The sequence below is a fragment of the Vitis riparia genome, chromosome 2 (assembly GCF_004353265.1).
Source record: "Vitis riparia cultivar Riparia Gloire de Montpellier isolate 1030 chromosome 2, EGFV_Vit.rip_1.0, whole genome shotgun sequence".
Lineage (NCBI taxonomy): Eukaryota > Viridiplantae > Streptophyta > Magnoliopsida > Vitales > Vitaceae > Vitis > Vitis riparia.
The window spans coordinates 18,321,756-18,341,371 of record NC_048432.1 but is presented as its reverse complement, the minus strand read 5'-3'; the positions used below and the strand labels follow the sequence as shown (position 1 = coordinate 18,341,371).

General features: G+C 33.5%; 3 protein-coding genes across 3 annotated transcripts; all 3 read left to right on the top strand.

Moving 5' to 3' along the window:
- The first annotated feature begins 1,032 nt into the window (after positions 1 to 1,032).
- LOC117931157 (26S proteasome non-ATPase regulatory subunit 7 homolog A-like) lies at positions 1,033 to 6,956 on the top strand. Its single transcript, XM_034852063.1, has 11 exons — positions 1,033 to 1,218; positions 1,907 to 2,179; positions 2,536 to 2,628; positions 2,711 to 2,792; positions 3,136 to 3,232; positions 3,385 to 3,460; positions 3,610 to 3,668; positions 3,820 to 3,942; positions 5,494 to 5,551; positions 5,645 to 5,730; positions 6,570 to 6,956. Exons 2-11 carry the CDS (start codon positions 1,993 to 1,995, stop codon positions 6,639 to 6,641), a joined length of 933 nt encoding a protein of 310 aa, XP_034707954.1. The 5' UTR covers positions 1,033 to 1,218; positions 1,907 to 1,992; the 3' UTR covers positions 6,642 to 6,956.
- A 2,570-nt stretch (positions 6,957 to 9,526) lies between these two features.
- Positions 9,527 to 13,591, top strand: LOC117931186 (nucleoside diphosphate kinase 3-like). The gene is made up of 7 exons (XM_034852102.1): positions 9,527 to 9,720; positions 10,349 to 10,480; positions 11,670 to 11,707; positions 11,817 to 11,867; positions 12,036 to 12,203; positions 12,277 to 12,389; positions 13,172 to 13,591. Exons 1-7 carry the CDS (start codon positions 9,639 to 9,641, stop codon positions 13,293 to 13,295), a joined length of 708 nt encoding a protein of 235 aa, XP_034707993.1. The 5' UTR covers positions 9,527 to 9,638; the 3' UTR covers positions 13,296 to 13,591.
- Positions 13,592 to 14,943: 1,352 nt separating this feature from the next.
- LOC117904791 (E3 ubiquitin-protein ligase TRIM33) lies at positions 14,944 to 19,440 on the top strand. The gene is made up of 7 exons (XM_034817556.1): positions 14,944 to 15,128; positions 15,855 to 15,927; positions 16,013 to 16,071; positions 16,154 to 16,243; positions 16,351 to 16,490; positions 18,588 to 18,636; positions 19,020 to 19,440. The coding sequence occupies exons 2-7, from the start codon at positions 15,861 to 15,863 to the stop codon at positions 19,242 to 19,244; spliced, it is 630 nt and encodes a 209-aa protein (XP_034673447.1). The 5' UTR covers positions 14,944 to 15,128; positions 15,855 to 15,860; the 3' UTR covers positions 19,245 to 19,440.
- Positions 19,441 to 19,616: the final 176 nt, after the last annotated feature.

Below are 19,616 nucleotides of genomic sequence, written 5' to 3'. Positions count from 1 at the left end.
ACATGATTTTTTTCAAACAAAAAATATAGAGAGGTGATAAAAAAAATGGTAAAAGGTCTCACTCATTGACGAATATCACATGGGATGATCAAGGAAAAGCACGGGTTTTGAATCTATTTAACCAAGTTTTTCACTTACTATGAAGTTCGGAGAAGCATATGTTTTTGTTAGACTTTTTGAAGGGTTTTAGACTTGTCTTTCTAAATATGTTTTCAAAATAACTTTTATATGTTGTGTTTTTATTTTTAATCATTCTCCATATTTGTATAATTATTTTTTAAAACATTCATTATGAAATAAGAAATATTTTCATATTTTTATTTTGTAAAATAAAAAATTGTTTTTGAAAATAATTATTAAATAAAACTTTAATATCATTTGGTTTTTAAAAAATAAAAAAATGCTTATTTTAGCATGCAAGCAATTATAATAATAATAATAAAAAACATATTCCACTTTAAAATCATTTCAATACCAAAATAAGAAAAATATTGTTCTTGATTCAAAATTGCTTCACAAGTCATGGTTAATAATATTTTGAATTAACAACTCTTTTAAAATTATTTCTTAGTTTCACTTTAAAGAAAAGGTTTTTAGTTCCAATAAAAGGTTATTATGGAAATCTTTTACCATGAAACGAAAATAAGGAGAAAAAAAATAGAAAAATGGTTAAATAATTTTGAAAAAAAATATAATTTTTCAACTAATTTTAAATATTTTTTTAATTTTTTTTTTCATGTTAATCATTTTTTTTTTCAAATTAAAACGATTTAGGTGATGTGTTGTTTTTTTAATTTAATAGAAAAAATAAAAATATTTGATTTTTTCTCATTTAATACCACGAGAAAAGAAAAGAGGATAACCGAAGAATAAGTAAAGTGAAATTTAAAGAAATGTCAAGTTTAACTTTTTGTGTATAATTTTTTATTTTTTATTTTAATTTAACTCTAATATGAAAATAAAATTTTATAAAGTTTTAAGTAATTTCTATTCTTTGTGTGAATTTTAGGTTGTTTTATAAATTTAATTTTCTGTACCGTTGTCGGCAACTTCCTCTGTTATCGACGTCGGACTCGAAGCCCTAAGTACAATGCTGAAAGTTCCTTTTTACGTTTTCCTGTAAACGCGCGTGTTCGAAAACCTAACCCTAGCTTGTTCGAAGGTCTCTTCTTCATTCGCTTTCTCGTATCGGTTTCTATCCATTTTCTCCGTGAAGCGGTGAGTTCTTTGCTGGATCTGGAATGTTTTGCTTTTGCTTTCGTTTTTGTTTCTAAGAAAGTGCATCTGAGTTGATTTTGTCTAAAATCTCTGGCTATTTTTGTTTGCTTTACGCGTGCTAAGGAAATTGAAGTAGAAATATGTTGAGGAAAAAAGAGAGAGAGGAGAGAAAAATATTTGTGTTTAGAACGGTTTGATCATGATAGTTATTTTGTAAAATTCATTTTGCATGTTTTTATGTGGAATTGGTTTTCCCATTTAGTGTTTAGTGGCCTTTGAATTCGATTATTTTGTTTGCTCTCAATATTTTCTTGAGAATGCTGTTTGGTTGTGGCATAATTCTAATAGCCCTCGAGAATCCAATTTTGAGACGTGAAAGGGTTGTTGAATTTACTGTTAATATCAAACCATGTATGTCACTACTCTGGCTATAAATTTGTAGAAGAAGGTTCTTTCAGAGATTTCTTCTTTTTTTGGCTAGCAATTTTGCTTCAATTCTCAGATAAGAGGCTCTTTAAACAAAATCATTTTGTGCTCAGTTTTTTCCTTCTTGCAAATAATAGTTCCAGTGCTCTGCTGAGTTGCTTGATAGTTCTAGTCAGTATGTGCAAATTTCCTATTCCACTACATTACATTCTTTTGTACACTGCTATGCTTTTGTTAATTTGGTGTTGGTCTTGGTGAAAAGCATGAGAGCTTTTGAAAGAGGAGGAGAAGAAAGAGAGACATAAGAATTGGGCATCAACAAATCTCCACTGTTAATTCAGAACACTGATGGACGTGATCAAGACACAACAGATATCATCAAGGCCAATTGAGAAGGTAATAGTCCATCCTCTGGTGCTTCTGAGCATTGTTGACAACTACAATCGAGTTGCTAAAGACACTCATAAACGAGTCATCGGAGTTCTACTTGGTAGTTCTTTCAAAGGAACTGTTGATGTGACTAACAGTTATGCAGGTATAATCCTAAATCTTCAGCTGCCCTTATTTATTCTGTTTAGATCTGAAATTGTATAATCCCTTTGGTTGCTCAGAAAATGTATGAAAATAAAAGAAGTGGAGATTTTTATTATGTAGCAGAGAATTGTTGAGTGCATTATATAGTTGTTTGTCTTCATTTCATGATTTTCTTATTTTATTTTTAATTTGGAACCACAGCCACAGAAAAGTATATTTATGATTTTCCTTTCTATTCTTTGGGTTTCTTGAGTATCAAACAGATTAGGGTTTATAATACTGGCATTGTTAAGAGGGGACAAAAAAAATTGTCAATTCTTATGGCTTTTGCTAAATGGTAGAGTGCTGTGTTTGCAGTGCCCTTTGAAGAAGATGACAAGGACCCAAGTATTTGTTTTCTTGACCACAACTACCATGAATCAATGTTTTCCATGTTCAAGAGAATAAATGGTATTATTGGTTGTAAGTGATGAGGTATCTTTTACAATTTTTATGGACAATGTTTTATGGGAATTTACAATAATTGTTTCAGCCAGGGAGCATGTTGTTGGTTGGTATAGCACAGGACCAAAACTGCGGGAGAATGATCTAGATATTCACAGACTATTCCATGAGTGAGCTCATTAATTTTTATTCTTATAAATGATGTGTTAATGAAACTTAATCTTATTCTGGAAAAAACTGTTTTTCAACTGATATGTTTGTGAAGCTTCATCTTATTCTAGAGAAACATTGTTTCAATTTATGTGTTAGTGAAACTATATCTTCTTCTTGAGAAGCATTATTGGGATTTATAAGTTAATGAATAAATAATCATCTGTAAAAAAGATAAAATTGAATAAACGATTGCATGAACTCAGATCAATTAAATACTGGCATTTTTAATGATTTGGTCTAATGAATTGGTTTCCCTTTCTTCTGGTCTGTATGATTGGTCTGTTCTCCGTGATATTGCAGCTATGTCCCCAATCCTGTTTTGGTCATAATTGATGTCCAACCAAAAGAGCTAGGAATTCCCACGAAGGCTTACTATGCTGTTGAGGAGGTGAAAGAGGTACAACTAAGAACATCATAATGTTTTTTCATTTAGCTTGTGCATGATTGATCAGTTACATCATACCAAGCTTGAATATGGCCAGTTTACTGTTTAAGAAGCTCCACTGATATTACTTAGTGGTTTACTCTAATGCTTGCTTATGGTTACAGAATGCCACTCAGAAAAGCCAGAAAGTTTTTGTCCACATACCTTCTGAAATTGCTGCTCATGAAGTTGAGGAAATTGGTATGTCAAGCTGAAAAACTACTTATTTTCCTCTTAGAAGTGTTCCTTTCCCTTTTCCTATTCTGAACTCAAAGACACAATTGAATTTATATATGGATTGTTTAACTTTGAATCTTTAATGATAAACTTCCTACATCACCTGCCAATAGGAGTGGAGCACTTGCTAAGGGATGTGAAGGATACAACCATTAGCACTCTTGCAACTGAGGTCCTGTCTGTTTGAAGTTTCTTATTTTAATTTGTTGACAATTTTTTATTGATAATAGAAATAGCTGAAAGTTGAAGCTTGTTTTACGAGTGTCACAACTATATGAAGAAAAGGGAAGCAACGATCACTATTTCTCTTTTGTCCCATACAGGTCACTGGAAAACTAGCAGCCTTGAAGGGTTTGGATGCACGACTACGAGAAATACGTGGTTATCTTGATGTTGTGGTTGATGAGAAGCTTCCCCTAAATCATGAGATTCTTTACCATCTACAGGTAGAGTTTGCTTCATTTTCTTTTGCACATTTGTGTCCCTTCTGATGCCCCTAGTTTTCTGCTTTAGAGCTCCCTTGATCATGTATCTTGCTTTCTCATTATGGTATATGCCTGCCACTTATGTTGTGTATGCTTCCCTTTTGCCTTTGCATGTGAGTGTATATTTTTCTGGAAGCAATTGGGCTGTTTTTTCCTTTTCCCTCCCTTCCTGGGGGTGGTTTGTGTAGTTTGGGTTTTGGGAAAGAGGGAGTTTAGAAGCACAAATTGAGTGTTTAATTTAATTTTTTTTTTCTCCTTTTTGATTGAAAGCTCGCAATACTGCATTGGTAATTTAGAAGCATTTCCCAAGCATTAACATCCTCTCCAATTGGTCTAAATAGGATCCCTTGCTCCTACAGTTCTACATAGATTGTACTCTTTCTGGAAGAGTTTATGTGTGGTCTCATATTTCTTTTCATTATTTTTAGTTTTTTTTTTTTAAAAAAACTAAGGCCTAGTGATTTATTTGTGTGGAAGGGTGGATTGGAAGGTGTCCTTGATACTTTAAGTAAACGAGGATATCAAAGAAAAGGAACCAAAGCTCAAGTGAGACTAGCTACACTGCTTTTTCTTTTCCATTTTTTTGGGAGTTCTTTTTTTTTTTGTGTGTGTAAATTATAGAGGAAGATGTATTTTAGTTTATTATGTGTTTCCATAAGGTGTAAAACAATGATAAACCTATGTACCGTGTTTTCTTTTTTATCATGTCAAATAACACCACCATGTTTCCATATCCTTTTGTTTTTTTTGCATTTTTGCATTTTTCTTTTTAGGTTGTGTTAGACTCAGCAGCTAGCATGTATATTAGATGTAGATTTTGAACTAACTCTTGGGGCAGCTCACTTTGTTTAGAGGTTTCCATCTTAGACAACTTGAGTACAAGTATGATGGAGTACCTCTAATCTTATGGTGGAGAGATCATTCAATGACACTCCTTTCTTGTGTAGCTCATGGTTGAAGAGGGTCTAGGAGGGATGAGGATTTTGGATCTGGGTGAGTTTTGGGCAATTTTTGTTTTTCTTGGAAGTCCATATTGGCAAAGTAGAAAGCTTACTTTTCCATTGCATTTGGTTGGGAATCCCTGATGTGGTTTTGTGAGGAGATCTCCTTTTCTCTCTCTTTCTCTCTCTTCCCTTGTATACAAGCACAAGTAATACAAGCCTAGTTTCTTTTTTTTTCTTTTTTTTTCTATATGAGTAGTGCTGACACATGGGCTCTCCTCTGTGTGCATGTGTGTATGTGTAATTCTTTCTATTACTTAATGCAAAGTATAGTTTCTTGTCACCAAAAAAAGAAAATGTTACGCTTCGAATGTGTTCAATGATAATTTTACACAATTTCTTAAGAAAATGCTTTGTTTATGTAAATCAATACCATAATAAACTAAAGGTTGTGATTAGTCTTGGACAATGGTAATTGTATATTGCTTCTTACATGTGCTTGTGTTTTTTCTTCCTACCTTGTCCTTTCATGTTCTTCTATCCAATGTTTTCATTTTCTTCAAAATTGTAGGATGTATTCAACTTGCTTCCAAATCTCAATGTAGCCGAGTTAATCAAGGCTTTTGCAGGTAGGCCAAAGATAGTATATTCTGCCTTCTGTATCTTGAGCATGTTGGCTAACCTTTCAGTTCTCTGATCTATATGTGCCCGTTTCTCTGCAGTGAAAACAAATGATATGATGTTGGTTATTTATCTTTCATCTCTCACCCGAAGCGTTATAGCGCTCCACAACTTGATCAATAACAAGGTAATATACCCTCCTCGTACAAAGAAGTATTTTCATGCTTGAGTGGCATATTGGCCTGTAGTTATCTGACTTTAAGTTGGATATCTAAATCAATGTTATCAGAATTTATGATGTCGGTTCCAATACCTAAGTTGTTTCTTAGGCTTAGTCACTAGCATTTTGGAAGGAAAAATGTGAGGTTAATACCACCTTACTACCATGAACACCCGAATGATGTGATGGTCGAACTTGAAATTTGTTAGGGATATTATCATTTCATACAATAGCTGACACTTAATCCATTTTGCATGAACCTGCCATTGAATTTATGGAACACATTGCCTCAAGTTGTAACTGTGGGCATTTTATGTTTGGTTCCAAAAAATTTGAAGGAAAATGCCAAAAAAAAAAAAGAAAATTGGGAGGAAAACTAGAAGAAAAATAAAATATAAACTTAAAAGTGAATAAATTATTTTTATATATTACTTTAAAGTCATTTTACTTATTTTAACTCTTTTATATAAATATTAAACAATTTGAAAATGTACAAGTTTTTAAGTAATTTTAATTATATTTAATTTTTTTTGGTATTTTTTTATGGGAATCTCAAATATGAGAAAGTTATTTTCCTTGATATTTTCTTTTTCTTTCTTTAGCACTTTCTGGGAACCAAACATAGTCTTGGTATTTTTTCTTCTTTTTTTAATACTTTCCAATAACCAAACATAATCCTAAAGTTTTCATATTATTTTGTCATAGTTTTTGTAGTTTGGTATTTTCCCCGTTATGTAATATATGTTTTGATGCTTTTTTATTTTTTATTTTTTAGATCATTTTTACACACTCAAATTTGTTTTCAGATGCTTAACAAAGAACATGAGAAAGCAGAGGATGCAAAGCCAGCAGCCGTCCCAGCCATTGCTGGAAGCTGAACATGACCTTTCGGTGGTCTCTAGAGTTCCAGCCATGAGAGAGCCTTTCGGCAGTGGAGGGAACCAGTTTTAAATGTGACTGCTGAGGTTCTGAGTCTTGAGAATCTTTTGTGTTCTCCTGTTTGGAAAAAGAGGGCAGAGCTCTAAACTTGATATTTATCATCCCAGTTGGTTCCTATTTTACGTTATATCTCAGATTGTCAGTTGGTATGTATTATGTTACTATTCATCCAGCATCTGAACTCAGATAGATGCAATTTCAAAATACAGTTGGCAAGCAAACAATTGAACTGCATTGTAACGGTATTTGTTTTCCCTTTTTTTTCACTTCTAATTTCTAAACATAAAAGTTAAAAAACTATCTCCTAAACGGTTTTAATTTTAAATTCTAACTTCAACTTCTGAAATTTCTTTTGTAAATAAGTGGTTTAGAGTGCGTTCGGAAGTTATTCTAGAAAGTGTGTCTAATATTTTAACATTTAAATGATGAAAATTTTTAAGTATTAAAAATATTAAAAGCGTTCCATATAATCATTACCAAACGGACTTTTAGTTCAGATATGATTTGTAAATTTAAATTAATTTAAATTCAACATATTTTCACTTCGAATCGATTACAATCAAGTATGGATCAAACTTGAAGATAATTTGTTTAATAAATAAGTATTATTTGGGTTTATTTGTAGAACATGAATTTGATTCAAATCACTCTATTTAATGATTGTGTTTATTATTAATTTGCTTATAATTGTGAGTTATCTTACTCATATTTTGATTCATTTAAAATTTATAAATAGATTAATTGAGTTAGAAATATTTCAAGTTGGAAGATTAATCATATTTATTTGAAAAATGCTTAACTTGACTTTATCATTAATTTGGTTAAGTGGTGTATTGCGTCTTTAATAATTAAATCATATTTTGGTTTATATTTTTAGCTCGATTATTTTTTATGTCATATTTGGATTGACTTACTTTGTCGAGTGTAAATCAGCATGACTGGTCAATTCGAGTTAATACCCCTAAATTAAGCAACTTTAAACCTCCATTTCCATTTAGTTCAATTTTATTTTGAGATTGTTTCTTTGGTTAATGGGCAAAAACCATTTTCCACATACAAAAAGGAATTCGGGCTTAAATGACATATAGTCATTAAAATGTCACTTTTGAAGCAAATATTCAAAATGCTCAATTATTATTATATATATACCTTATCTTTTATATATATTGTTTAAATTTGCTAGAAATAGCATTTAGAAAATACAATTTTGATATAAATTTAGAAATTGTATCTTGTGGTTATAACTTCAGTGTTGTGGGCACTAGAAGCTGGCATCCAGCCAAATAGTCTCACCTGAATGGATCATCTATCTAACATAGTACCTGCCCATAACTCATTAACTAAATGATACACACCTAAGCAGTAAGATCATAAATGCAATCATAACCCGTTTGGTGCAATCGTTATAGGATACAAATAATCGATTGTTATTAACAACCAATAATTAAGCGTATCGTGTTAAAAATATAAATTGAAAATTACAAGACCACAAATAATTTATAAGGCATAAATGCTCGGTCAAGTTACTAACAACCAATAATTAGGCGTTATACATTAAAACTGTAGTAAATGATAATCATAGAGACACAAGCAACATTATAGACCACTCATTATGAACACACATTAAGAAAATATATGTATTTTAACTCGTTTAAAAATTATCTAAAACCAACTTAGCCATCGAAAGGATTTGATTAGACAAACATCGAACACACCTTTTTCAAAGGTTCAACTAACAGCTAAGTAGAAGAAGCTACCCGAAGAAAAAATTGTTGGTCAAGCACCAACAAGCATATTTGTGTTTTAAAATTGTACTTTGATATTGCAATTTTCTAACTTTTTAAAAAGTTTTAATTTCAAATTAATTTTTTTAAAAATAAAAAGGGTTAGTTTGAAGTTTGAGCCTTGGTTCTACAAGATGCCCATGGGTTACAATTTATTAGAAAAGAAGACCAGTTTGAGCCAAAATTCCACAAATAAAGATAGTTAGGAGGTTACATGTCAAAAAAGCATATGGATTTTTCTTTTGGGAATGAACCCCATCATGTTTTTTCACGTCGGGGGACTTCACAAGGTAGAGTGATCTAACCAACAAGAAAGATATCATAGCAAAAGTGAGAACATATGCTCAAGTCTCTATCAAGAAATGAACAAGTGCTCCAAGCATTTCCCTATTCACTCCCCTTTATTAGCAAAAAGATAAAAAGAAAAGTTGATGCCTTCCCCCTATTAGAAATAGGCAAATGGCCATTTTAAAAGGATTGAAGGTAACGTTGGAGAAATTTTAGCGGCCCATCTCAAAAGGTTAGCTCAGGAAGCACGCTAACTTTTTTTCAACTTTTTTTCTTAATTTTTCCCCCATTTAGGCGTGTCCCAATTATGTTTGGATCCTGAAAAATGTCTTAAATGAAATAAGAAACTTAAAATCTTCAGTGAAACATATGAAAAAGGGGGAATGATAAAAAAAATTGCCAAATGTCTCCCAACAGACTTACCATCCAGCAATCAAATAGGATCGTTGATTTGACTCATTTGTCATTAGACTCGTGACTCATCATCTTCCAATATAAATCTTCCTTTTTAATAATTAATTAAAATTATAGAAGGGAAAAGTATAGAATAATGAAAGCATCGATGGCCTACTATTTAACGTGAACAGAACACGTGTCAAGATCAGAGAGGTTATCTGAATTTACTGGTGATCTTTTGACGGGATGGGTTCGATCAAAACCGTTAGGTTGTTTGACGGACGAGATCGTGCTTGCTTGGTTAGGGTTTGACCATCTCAAAAATCTCGCTTGCTAACCTTTTCACCAATCTCATGAAGATAACATATATCATATACTTCTTATCACTCTTCTTCAGGCCACAACACTCGTAGCTTCCCTTCCTCCGCTTTCTGTTTGTTTCCCGAGAGAAAGTTTCAGCTACCGGAGATGAGCTCTCAGATCTGCAGGTCGGCTTCCAGGGCTGCTAGGTCTCTGCTTTCGGCTTCGAAGAGCTCGAATCTCTTGGCTGGTGAGTTCGCAGTTTTGCTCATTTTCTCACTCTTATTGGCTGTCTACGTTTTAATTTACGTGATAATTGGGGTGCGTTTGGATGACGGAAAGTTTGTAGGAAAATGTGCGGGAAGGAAAAGTGAGGAAAATAAATCATTCGCTTACACTGTTTTTGTTACGTCCTTCTCTTACTTTATTTCTCCTTTTTCTCTTCTATACATAATTTGAAAGTATATAGATCTCTAAATAAGTTTTATTATATATGATTTTCTTTTGCTATAAATTACTACTTTAGCACTTTCCATGATCCAAAGGGAGCCTAGTTTTCTCGATCTCTGTTTGACTGGAATGTTTAGTCAACGTTGGAGCTCGGTCGTAGATCTTGAGATCATGCTGCGAATCTGTTTGTTTTGATGGAGAATATTTCTATAACAATTGTTGAGCCAATAAAAATTTCGGATTGTAAGACGTTCTCCTTTTTTCAAAGAGAGGAATTCCTTTTTTTCCCTCTGAACAATTTTACGGAATCGTGACCAGCGGAACTTTTGTTTTCTGATTCTGTAATGTGGTTGAAAGATTGACATTGATTTGTTGTTATTTACTTTTTGTTCATTTTTGTCTTAATTGTATTGGTTTGTGAATTGCAGAAGGGCGAGCTGTAGCAGCAGTGGCAGCACTTTCATCTAGAGGAAAACCATTTCTATCATCATTTGGGAATGCTGGTTCGGGAAATGCATACAGGGGATGGCTTTCAGGTGTCCTTGCCCTTCCTGCAGCAGGTGCGAAACGCAAAATTCTACTTTCTACTTTTCCCTTCCTAGCTTTTCCTACTGGGATGTTGTATGTATTTTCCAATTTGACTCTCTGGCAATATGCCTTTAGACAGATGAAATTACAACAAGAACACAAGTTTTTCTCCATCTGAATGAGAAGATTAAGTTCATATCTTCGCATGTGTATGCTCATTTGTCTTAGTAATAATAAAACCAGAAAATTTCCCTTTAAGATTTGTTTTTGTTCTGAATCTGTTTGCAAGTTTGTTATATATTTGCATATTGACTGCTAGAGATTCCAGCACTTATTCTGGGAGTTGGCTAAAGAATTATTTGGAATAACAAGCTAGGTTTCCTCTAGATTACCTTGCTATAGTAAGTTTAAATTCCTCATTTTTTTTTTTCTTTATGTGACTTTGCTTAATGCATGAAGTAGGAAATGGGTTTAATTTTTGTAATCCATAAACCTGCTTGATTTCTTTACAATTAACTTCACAAGATGGATTGGGAATTTTCTTAAAATGCAGGTTTGTTAGGTTTGAATATTTGTTTATATGAAATGTGTTTTAACTGGTTATTTTCTCTACTAGTCACTTCACAAGTTGTATCCAAATGATTAAATTTCTCCATGGTGGGAAAATGTGAAAGGTCTGGGCTTGGGTATGTGATCATGAATTGGAATGAGAGTGGAGAGGGGCCTTGTCCTTTGTTGAAAGCCTTGTGGCATCCAGGACCTCTTCTACAGCAATGATACCATGCCTAGTCATGGTGCTGGGATGAAATTATAGGTTTGGAGGTTTATTGTAGACTTGAATTCTTTCCCAAATTTCCCCAACATTATGTCTGAATTATTTCCAAAATGTAGGCATCTGTCAGCTGCCATCATATTTTTTGCAATTATCAAGTAACATACTGATCCTTAACAGTATTTGTGTATTTGTATCCTCGATCTCTGACTTCCCTCTACTATTAGCTATTTCACAAATAAATTTTTGTTCAAACATTTGCAGATTTTCTTAGTTGTTCATAGGAACAATCAAATGTCTTATATTTAATCTATAGACTAGAAAAAGAACTTAAGATGAGGAGAGTATCTTTATAATATTTTTTAACTGAATGATTGCATGGCACTGAATTTTGCCTTCTATCTCTGAATTCTCACTTCTCCTTGATAACTTTTCTTTTATGATTGTAGCCTACATGATGCAGGAGCAGGAGTTGCATGCAACAGAGGTACTCTTTTCATTTTGATTCTACATTTCATCTCAATGTCCACATTGTCTTTCTTGGTTTCCTTTTGTTCATTTGGTAACAATTTATGCATCTTTTGTTCTTCTTTCAGATGGAGCGCACTTTCATTGCAATCAAGCCTGATGGAGTCCAGAGAGGGCTGGTAAGATAACAACCAGACTTGTGCTTCTTATCCTTGAGCATCCACCATGGCTGGCAGCTTGTTGAACATAGATTGCTCAAATTTATCAAAGAATCATGATTTTTTTCTTATTTCCTTGATATTAAGGTGGTTAATCTTCTGATATTGTTTGTTTCTATGCATTCTTAGATTGCAGAAATCTTATCACGGTTTGAGCGAAAGGGATTTAAACTCGTGGCTATTAAAATAGTGGTTCCCTCAAAGGACTTTGCCCAGAAGCATTATCATGATCTCAAGGAAAGACCTTTCTTCAATGGTCTGTGCGACTTCCTCAGCTCTGGCCCTGTTGTTGCAATGGTTAGAAGAACTCAAACTCTCGTCTCCTTGTTTCACATCAATTTGTGACCTACTTATACTTTGAATCCTACAGGTCTGGGAAGGCGAGGGTGTGATAAAATATGGCCGAAAACTAATTGGAGCAACAGATCCACAGAAATCTGAGCCAGGAACTATCAGAGGTGACCTAGCTGTTGTTGTAGGAAGGTACTGAACTTCACATCCTGATAAGCTTTTATCCTTGTTCATTGCTTCCTCCTATTTTCAGCCATGTTGGGTTCCCAAAAAATTTGAAAAAATTGTGAGGGAAAGAAAATAGAGCAAAAAGTAGAAGGAAAAAAAAAAGTAAATACTACTTGAAACTCATTTAATTCAATTTAAATCTTCTATTTAAATATTAAATAATTTAGAATTGTATAATAGAAAAATAAAAGGGCTTTTTGAAAATATTGAGTTAGTAGATTAAGAGCTTAAGTTCTTTTTTCCTTTTTTTGTATTAACTTTTTAGAGTGTACCAAAGGGGTGTGGGGTTGGTCCTTGTCCATGATTGATTTTATTATTGGTCAGGCCACCGGTAAGGGGAGGGTTTCTTTTTTTTTTTTCTCTCTTTCTTCTTAGGAGGGTGTCTTTTTCTTTTCTCTTTTTGTTTTTGGTTTTTCATTTTTCATTTTTTGCTTCCAAGGGCATTGGTATACTCTCTATGTACTTTGTGTGTCCTTCTTTGACACCTATTAATTTAGAACTCTTTTACCTATATTAAAAAAATTGTATAAATTTCTAAGTTAATTATATTTGATTTATTTTCGAATTTTTTAATAATAAAATCAAGTATTAGAAAATTATTTTTTTAAATATTTTTTTTTTCCTTAATATTTTCTTCGATCAGCACGGAGCCAAACATACTATTCAAGTTCTTTGCAATGTTTGCTTGCTTTGATGGTTTTGTTTTCTCTGATCACTCCTTGATTATTATTTTGCCATGTAGGAAGAAATATCATCCATGGGAGCGATGGCCCAGAGACTGCAAAGGATGAAATTAACTTATGGTTTAAACCAGAGGAGTTGGTTAATTACAGTAGCAATGGAGAGAAATGGATCTATGGAGTCAACTGAGTTTTTAGAGGCCCCATATGAGGAGCTGGGGTTGAAATTAGAGGCTTAATCAAATCATCGGAATAAAAATTGTTTTTGGTCGAGGCTCTGGATGAGAAAATATCACATTGCCACAAACAATTGCGACCAAATAATCTATTTTACCTCCTTGTCACAAACTCCAATCAATAATTTATGTGGCATCTTCCTTCTAAATTTTGGAGGATTTTCTTCTAGCATATCATCTTTCATTATTACTTGGAAGTTCTCGACTTTGGCCCTTTTTGATTTTTTAATTTTTAATTTTTGTTTATTTATTCGAGAGATTTTAGATATTCAAACCCTTCTTTGGATGGGCTCACTAAAGGGGTTATGCTAAGCAACTACTTCCTATTTTCCAATGTGGCTTCTATTTTTTAATTTTTTTCATTATTTTTTTGTTTTTCAAGTTAGAAATTTGTTACCAAACAAGATCTAATGCTCAGCATCCATATTTACCTATTTATTAAACCAAAAACATTGTTACTATATAAATACCGAAAAATCGTATAAATTTACTAAATTTGTTATCAAAATATCATTAAAATATTTTTTTTTCCTTTTTATTATATATTAATATACTATATTTTTATGTTTTATTTATAAAATTATAATTATAAAAAATATTTAATATTATAAAAAATAAAGATAAAAATTAAAAAGTAAAGAAAAATTAATGAGTAACTTTTCTCATTTAAAAAAAAACTAAATATTTTTATCTAACAAAAAAATTATAATAAATTATAACAAATAAAAAATAAATAATTTAAAGTCCGAAAGTGGATTACTTTTAGTAAAAAATATAAAAAAAACAAATACCAACTTGTACACAAAATATATATTCTAAAATTTTTAATTTTTAATTTTTAATTCATTGATCCTTTTCAACAAAATCGATCGGTTATAAAATAAATATTATTTTGGAAGCTTCTTAACATCAATGAAACAAAACTTTCATATTACACAGAGTTAGAGCCAATGCCTGTGAGTAATCAATGTAATATCCTTATACAACTATTATTCACTTTATAAGAAGCTTAAACTATTATCTGTAGGACGTTTATAATGAGAAATAATTAAATAAATTATGAATATTTTAGGAATATTTATATTTTACTTAAATGTATATTGCATTGATGAAAAATAGTTGAGAAAATTATTTAAATTTTTTTTAAATAAAATTTTATTTTAAAAATATTTTTATAAAATTATTATTGAACATTCATATGTTTTTATTTCCTTAAATTTAATATCCTCGTTTCTTATTGTTAATTTGTTATTGGTTGCTTTCTCCCAAGGTTTGGAGGATAAAATTCCGATAGTGTTATGATACGGAGGGCCGTATAGAGCCTATTGCACTACACCTATTTACGCGTGTAATCCTTGTTCAACTTCGCTTAGGGTAAATTTACCAAATAGACCCTGAATTGGGTTACGTGGCGCACTCTAACTGGACAACACGAAAACCGTATCAGATTAGGAAAGCCCACGTCAGCAAACGCAGCACCCGCGTGATTTCCAGGTCGGACTCCAAGCCCAATCATAAAAGATATTATAAATTGCTTTTGATTGGGGATTGAAGTCCGCCGATCACATGCGCTCCATATAAATATAACCACTTACCACTCTTTTTTCACACGTTCTCCCGTCGCGTGCGAAGGAAGCAGCCCTTTGTGTTTTGCGGAGAGCTAATTTTTTTGGCCCCTTTTTGTGTTCTCGTATAACCGCGGACGTTCGAAACCCTAACCCTAGATTGTACGACGAGATATCTCTTCGATTCGCCTTCTCGTCTGTGTCCCTTCCAATTATCTTTTTTATTCGGTGAGTTCTATGCCCGATCTTCGATGATTGTTTTCTTTTCGTAGGAAGTGCTGCTGCGTCGATCTTGTGTGGAATCTTTTGTTTGTCTTGTGTATGCTATGGAAAACGGAGGAGATGCGTGAGGAGGAAAAAACGAGAGGAAGAGAAAGAATATTTGGGTGGTTTTGTGGTTTTTTTTTTGTGTTTATAGTTTTCGAATCTGAGATTCATTTTAGGACGGTTTGAGATGAGGGCTTTGGTTTTCTAGGGTTTCAGATTCCATCAGTTGTGTTTTTTTTCCTCTCCAGATCTTGGTTTGTAAGATTTATTTTCCATGTGTTTTCTTTGGAATTTCCCCGTTTACTGTAAGGATCATACTTTTAATGCCTTTTGAATTCAGTTATTTTGTTTACTCTCTTTATTTTCCTGCTAATACCGTTTATTTGTGGCATAACATGGAAAGCGATTTTGAGATGTTATTTGATTGATATCAAATCATGTATATCATTACTTTGACTTTAAATTTACAGTATATTTGCTTCAGAGAATGAGGAATCATTCTTTTGTTTGGTTTTTTGCTTTATGCAAATGATAGTTCCAGCGCTGTGGTGATTTCTCGATAGTCGTAGTACACCATTTGTGTGTTTCCTATTCAACTGCTTTCTGTCATTTTTTCCACTGTTGTGTTTTTGTTGATTTGGTGTTGATATTCCACGATTCTTACCATTGTATTGTCTTTTCAATTCGATGGCAGCTAAACCTCTTACAAGCGAGGCAATTGCACTCACAGAGAAAAAAATGGACATGACATTAGGTTTCCTAATGAGCTACTCATGCTTTATGTTAATAATATTTTTTCTTGACAGATTATGATGGTTTTGTTGTTGTTCTTATTGCAGATGATATCATTAAAATGTCTAAGAGTACTACAGTTAAGGATAAGAAGCCAAGGACTGTGGTAATGATCCTTCACTTCTAAACCATCTGCATTACGTTGGTGTACATCTTAGCTGAAAATGTTTTACTTTTTTGGGTTATAGAGTAGGAGTCAGAAATTTTTGAGCGGTATTGCCCAAGACAAATCAGCAAAGATGCGCCGATTTATGGACTCCAGATCTTCACTTAGACAGGTTTGTTTTCAAACAACACGAGCAAATCAGTTTTCTATTAATATGAACACAATTCAATTTATGTATATTGAACCTGGTATCATATTAGTAAGTTCTTCAACTTGCAGGGTGTTCTTGCTCAGAGAAGGTCAAATTTTCAGGCAAATCAATTTCCCTTGGCAAATGAGGTTGCAAGAAAGGCTGCAGCTGCTCCTATTCGAAATCGAGCTTTTAATCGCAACAGGGTGCCTAATTGGAATAGGCCAAGGTATTCTATAATATGATTTCTTGTTATTTCTCTTTCCAAAAATAAATCCTATTTTTTGTTTTTGTTTTTTTAATAATAGTGCTTGTTTATGTTGATGTTAGTATTTATTATTGTTGTTGTTTTGATTAGTTCTATTGTTATCATCATTTTTTTATAGAAAGTGTGGTTATTTATTTGTTGCAGGTAAATCATGGTTCTCCCCTATTAATGATGACATATGCCATATGGTTGTGGTTAATATATATTTACTACCATGGTGTTGGTGGAACTCCCCTGTCTGATTGGTTTTGAGTTGAAAGCTTGCCTATTTGCAGTAGTCCAAGTGTTTAACTGTTTCAGTTCATGGCATCCAAAATAGAATCGAAAACTGCACCTTTTGCCTTGATAACTATGGTGTGTCAAGTTGGTTAAACACTACAGAGTGACAAATATAGCTGTTGGTCACTTTTGGAATCGAAGTTTTAATCGCATCGGTTGGTTGAAAGCACTGGATTTTTTGGGGATAAAAGAGAATTATTTTTAAGGCGAATGGTCATTGAACTATGCATTAGGTGTATCACTATACTGGAGTGTTTAGCACCAAGGTCTTGCAAAGAGATGGCTTTTCCCTTGCAGTTCTTTAGTGGCTGCTATGCATTTGGATTTTCGTCTTGTTTTGCAGTCATGGCTAGCAAGAAGGTGTAGTATTGTCATGCAAATTCCCTGGGTTTGAGCTTATGTTTTCTGAAAGGTGGGTGGTTAATTCTGATGGTGTGCTACCACACACTTAAATCTGGTGGTGATATCTGCTGCTTTTTGGTTGAGCTGTTAGGTCAACTACTCCTGGAATGAGATGGGTTCTTTCAGACCATCCATTTTTATCCAACCTTAAATTCATTCAATCGTTCCAGGCTTTAAGCTCCTGTTGTTGAATTCCAAACTTTATTTTCTGAAGGGTGGGTTGGTGTTAATTCTCATACTGTGCTTCCACACACTCTTAGATCTGGTGCGGTGATATCTGCTACTTTTTGGTTGAGCTGTTAGCTCAATTATTCATGGAGTGAGATGGGTTTGGACCTTAAATTCTGATTTGTCCTTCCATTCATTCAATCATTCTGGCCTCTAAGCTTCTGATGTTGAATTCCTAACTTTATTTTCCGATCTGGGAAATGATGCTGTGGAGTATCTCCTTTCACCATGTTGCATTTCTGTAGGAACTTTTATGGCCTCTCCTCCATTCTAAGAAATATTCAGCATTTCTACTTTCCCCATTCTCACCAGTCACCACATAGATGGTTGTGTCATCATTTGCTTTAAGGCACCATGGGATGGATTTGAAACAAAGTTGGTCCTTGAAAATGTTTGTGTTGAGAGCCTCACTAAATATTTGTGCTATTATAATCAAACCAGAAGAAATTTTGATGCTAGATTGTCAAATAAAAGCACAACATTTTAAGTTTTGCTTCTATTATCTTATTTCAAGCTATTTTGTAGTGGTGGAAGCTGTATCCTCGGTTTGTTAAGTTCTGTTATATTTGTTGAGTCACATATGGCTGGGAAGTTGCACACCTATTATCTTGCTGAAGCTTTCATGGTATCCTGCTTGGGAGTCTTAACTTAGTGCTTGAGTTGAGGTTATAACATAGTGGTTGAGGTCAAGCTTGGAAGTTGCTCAGGCAAGATCTCGGGTTTAATGGACTGGATGAAGAACTGCTACCCTGCATGCTCTTTTCTCTGATACTTGGCACAAGGGGCACATGTCCGTGTGAGGTTTTAGATTCGGATCATGTTTTGATTCAAAAGAACCTGAAAGAATCAGAGGAGCTGCTTTTTTCTTATCCAGTCTTGTAAAAAACAGCTGAACTTTTACTGCATGCAGCTGATCTTCATTTTTCTCAAGTGACTTTCTCATCCTGATATGGTTTGTTTTGTCTTTCTGTTAACTTGGAAAAAAATTGAATGTTCAATGGTGAGTACTCTGAACTGTCAGTTTTGCTTCACAGCGACTCATCAATGTTTAAGTCACGGAATTTGGATCAAGCATTCTGGATGGATTCATTCCTTTGAAGAAATATTTTTTCTGGCTGTCCAATCATGGCTTTACTTTTGTGGATGCAGGGTTGGAGCTCTTCATAGGAATGTTGCAAATGGGGGTTTCGCTGTAAAGGTAATGTTTAACTTGCTACCCCTTTGAATAGCAAAAACTGGAATTTAGAGTAGTCCAGTGGCTGTAGATAGTATAAATTAATTAGGATATTAATTGATTTAAGGTCTACAGTGAGTAATGTGGATAGGTCCTGATATTATTTTGCTCAACATCTTTGGCTAGCATTTACCATATTGGTCATAATGGGGATCAACTTCTTTAGCTAGCATTTACACTTATCGGTCATAGTGGGGACCTTTTTAGATGTCCATTAGTTTTGACCTTGTGAAATATTTTGAACAATTCATTTGCTTTCTGGATATTATTTGTTCTTGGGCTATGTTTTGAAATGATGAGGTATTGCAAAAGAATCAAATCTTGACAATGCTTGTGATGGTGGGCAGTATCAACAGCATCAGCATCAGCAACAGCAGCAGCATCAGCAACAGCAACAACAACACAAGCAGGTGAAGCCAGTGCCTAAGCAGAGGCCTCAGACTCTGGACTCACTGTTTGCAGACATGAAGGAGCAGAGGATGAGGGTTTCATCACGCCAGAACAATGCTGGGCGTCAGAATGGATTTGGGGTGCAAAGGCTGCCCCGGGGAAGAGGCCGATTTGGCAACTAGGCCTAGTCTACATAACTGATCATGCACTAGCTTGTGGGAATGCAAAATTTGGGATTTTCCTTTTAATCTCCTTAAGTTTTGTGCTTTTCAATTTCTTTCCTTACCCCCCCCCCCCATCTTTGTCTAAAGGGTGAACTGATAGGATAATTCTGAGTTCATTTGCACTTTGCATTTGTACAGCCTCTCTCTTCGATTATGCCATTACTCGCCACATGTTTGTTTCTGCCTTTTTAGCTGCAGTTAGTTGATTTGATTTCTACGGGCCTAGAGTGCTTTGCTTTGCGACTTTAGAGAGATTCAATATACTTCAAACTTACGTCTGTATTGATTGCTTTTTTGCTTTTTACTACAAAAAAAAAAAGAGAAATTTAG

What these genes read in the sequence shown, in the direction of transcription:
- LOC117904791 (XM_034817556.1), top strand. Translation starts at nt 15,861, where the DNA reads ATGGCAGCTAAACCTCTTACAAGCGAGGCAATTGCACTCACAGAGAAA. An exon ending in CCTAATTGGAATAGGCCAAG is followed by an intron (nt 16,491 to 18,587) that starts GTATTCTATAAT and finishes TTGTGGATGCAG; the next exon opens with GGTTGGAGCTCTTCATAGGA. An exon ending in ATGGGGGTTTCGCTGTAAAG is followed by an intron (nt 18,637 to 19,019) that starts GTAATGTTTAAC and finishes GATGGTGGGCAG; the next exon opens with TATCAACAGCATCAGCATCA.
- LOC117931186 (XM_034852102.1), top strand. Translation starts at nt 9,639, where the DNA reads ATGAGCTCTCAGATCTGCAGGTCGGCTTCCAGGGCTGCTAGGTCTCTG. An exon ending in GAGCTCGAATCTCTTGGCTG is followed by an intron (nt 9,721 to 10,348) that starts GTGAGTTCGCAG and finishes TGTGAATTGCAG; the next exon opens with AAGGGCGAGCTGTAGCAGCA. An exon ending in AGGAGTTGCATGCAACAGAG is followed by an intron (nt 11,708 to 11,816) that starts GTACTCTTTTCA and finishes TTCTTCTTTCAG; the next exon opens with ATGGAGCGCACTTTCATTGC.
- LOC117931157 (XM_034852063.1), top strand. Translation starts at nt 1,993, where the DNA reads ATGGACGTGATCAAGACACAACAGATATCATCAAGGCCAATTGAGAAG. An exon ending in TCATGAAGTTGAGGAAATTG is followed by an intron (nt 3,461 to 3,609) that starts GTATGTCAAGCT and finishes ACCTGCCAATAG; the next exon opens with GAGTGGAGCACTTGCTAAGG. An exon ending in TTAGCACTCTTGCAACTGAG is followed by an intron (nt 3,669 to 3,819) that starts GTCCTGTCTGTT and finishes TGTCCCATACAG; the next exon opens with GTCACTGGAAAACTAGCAGC.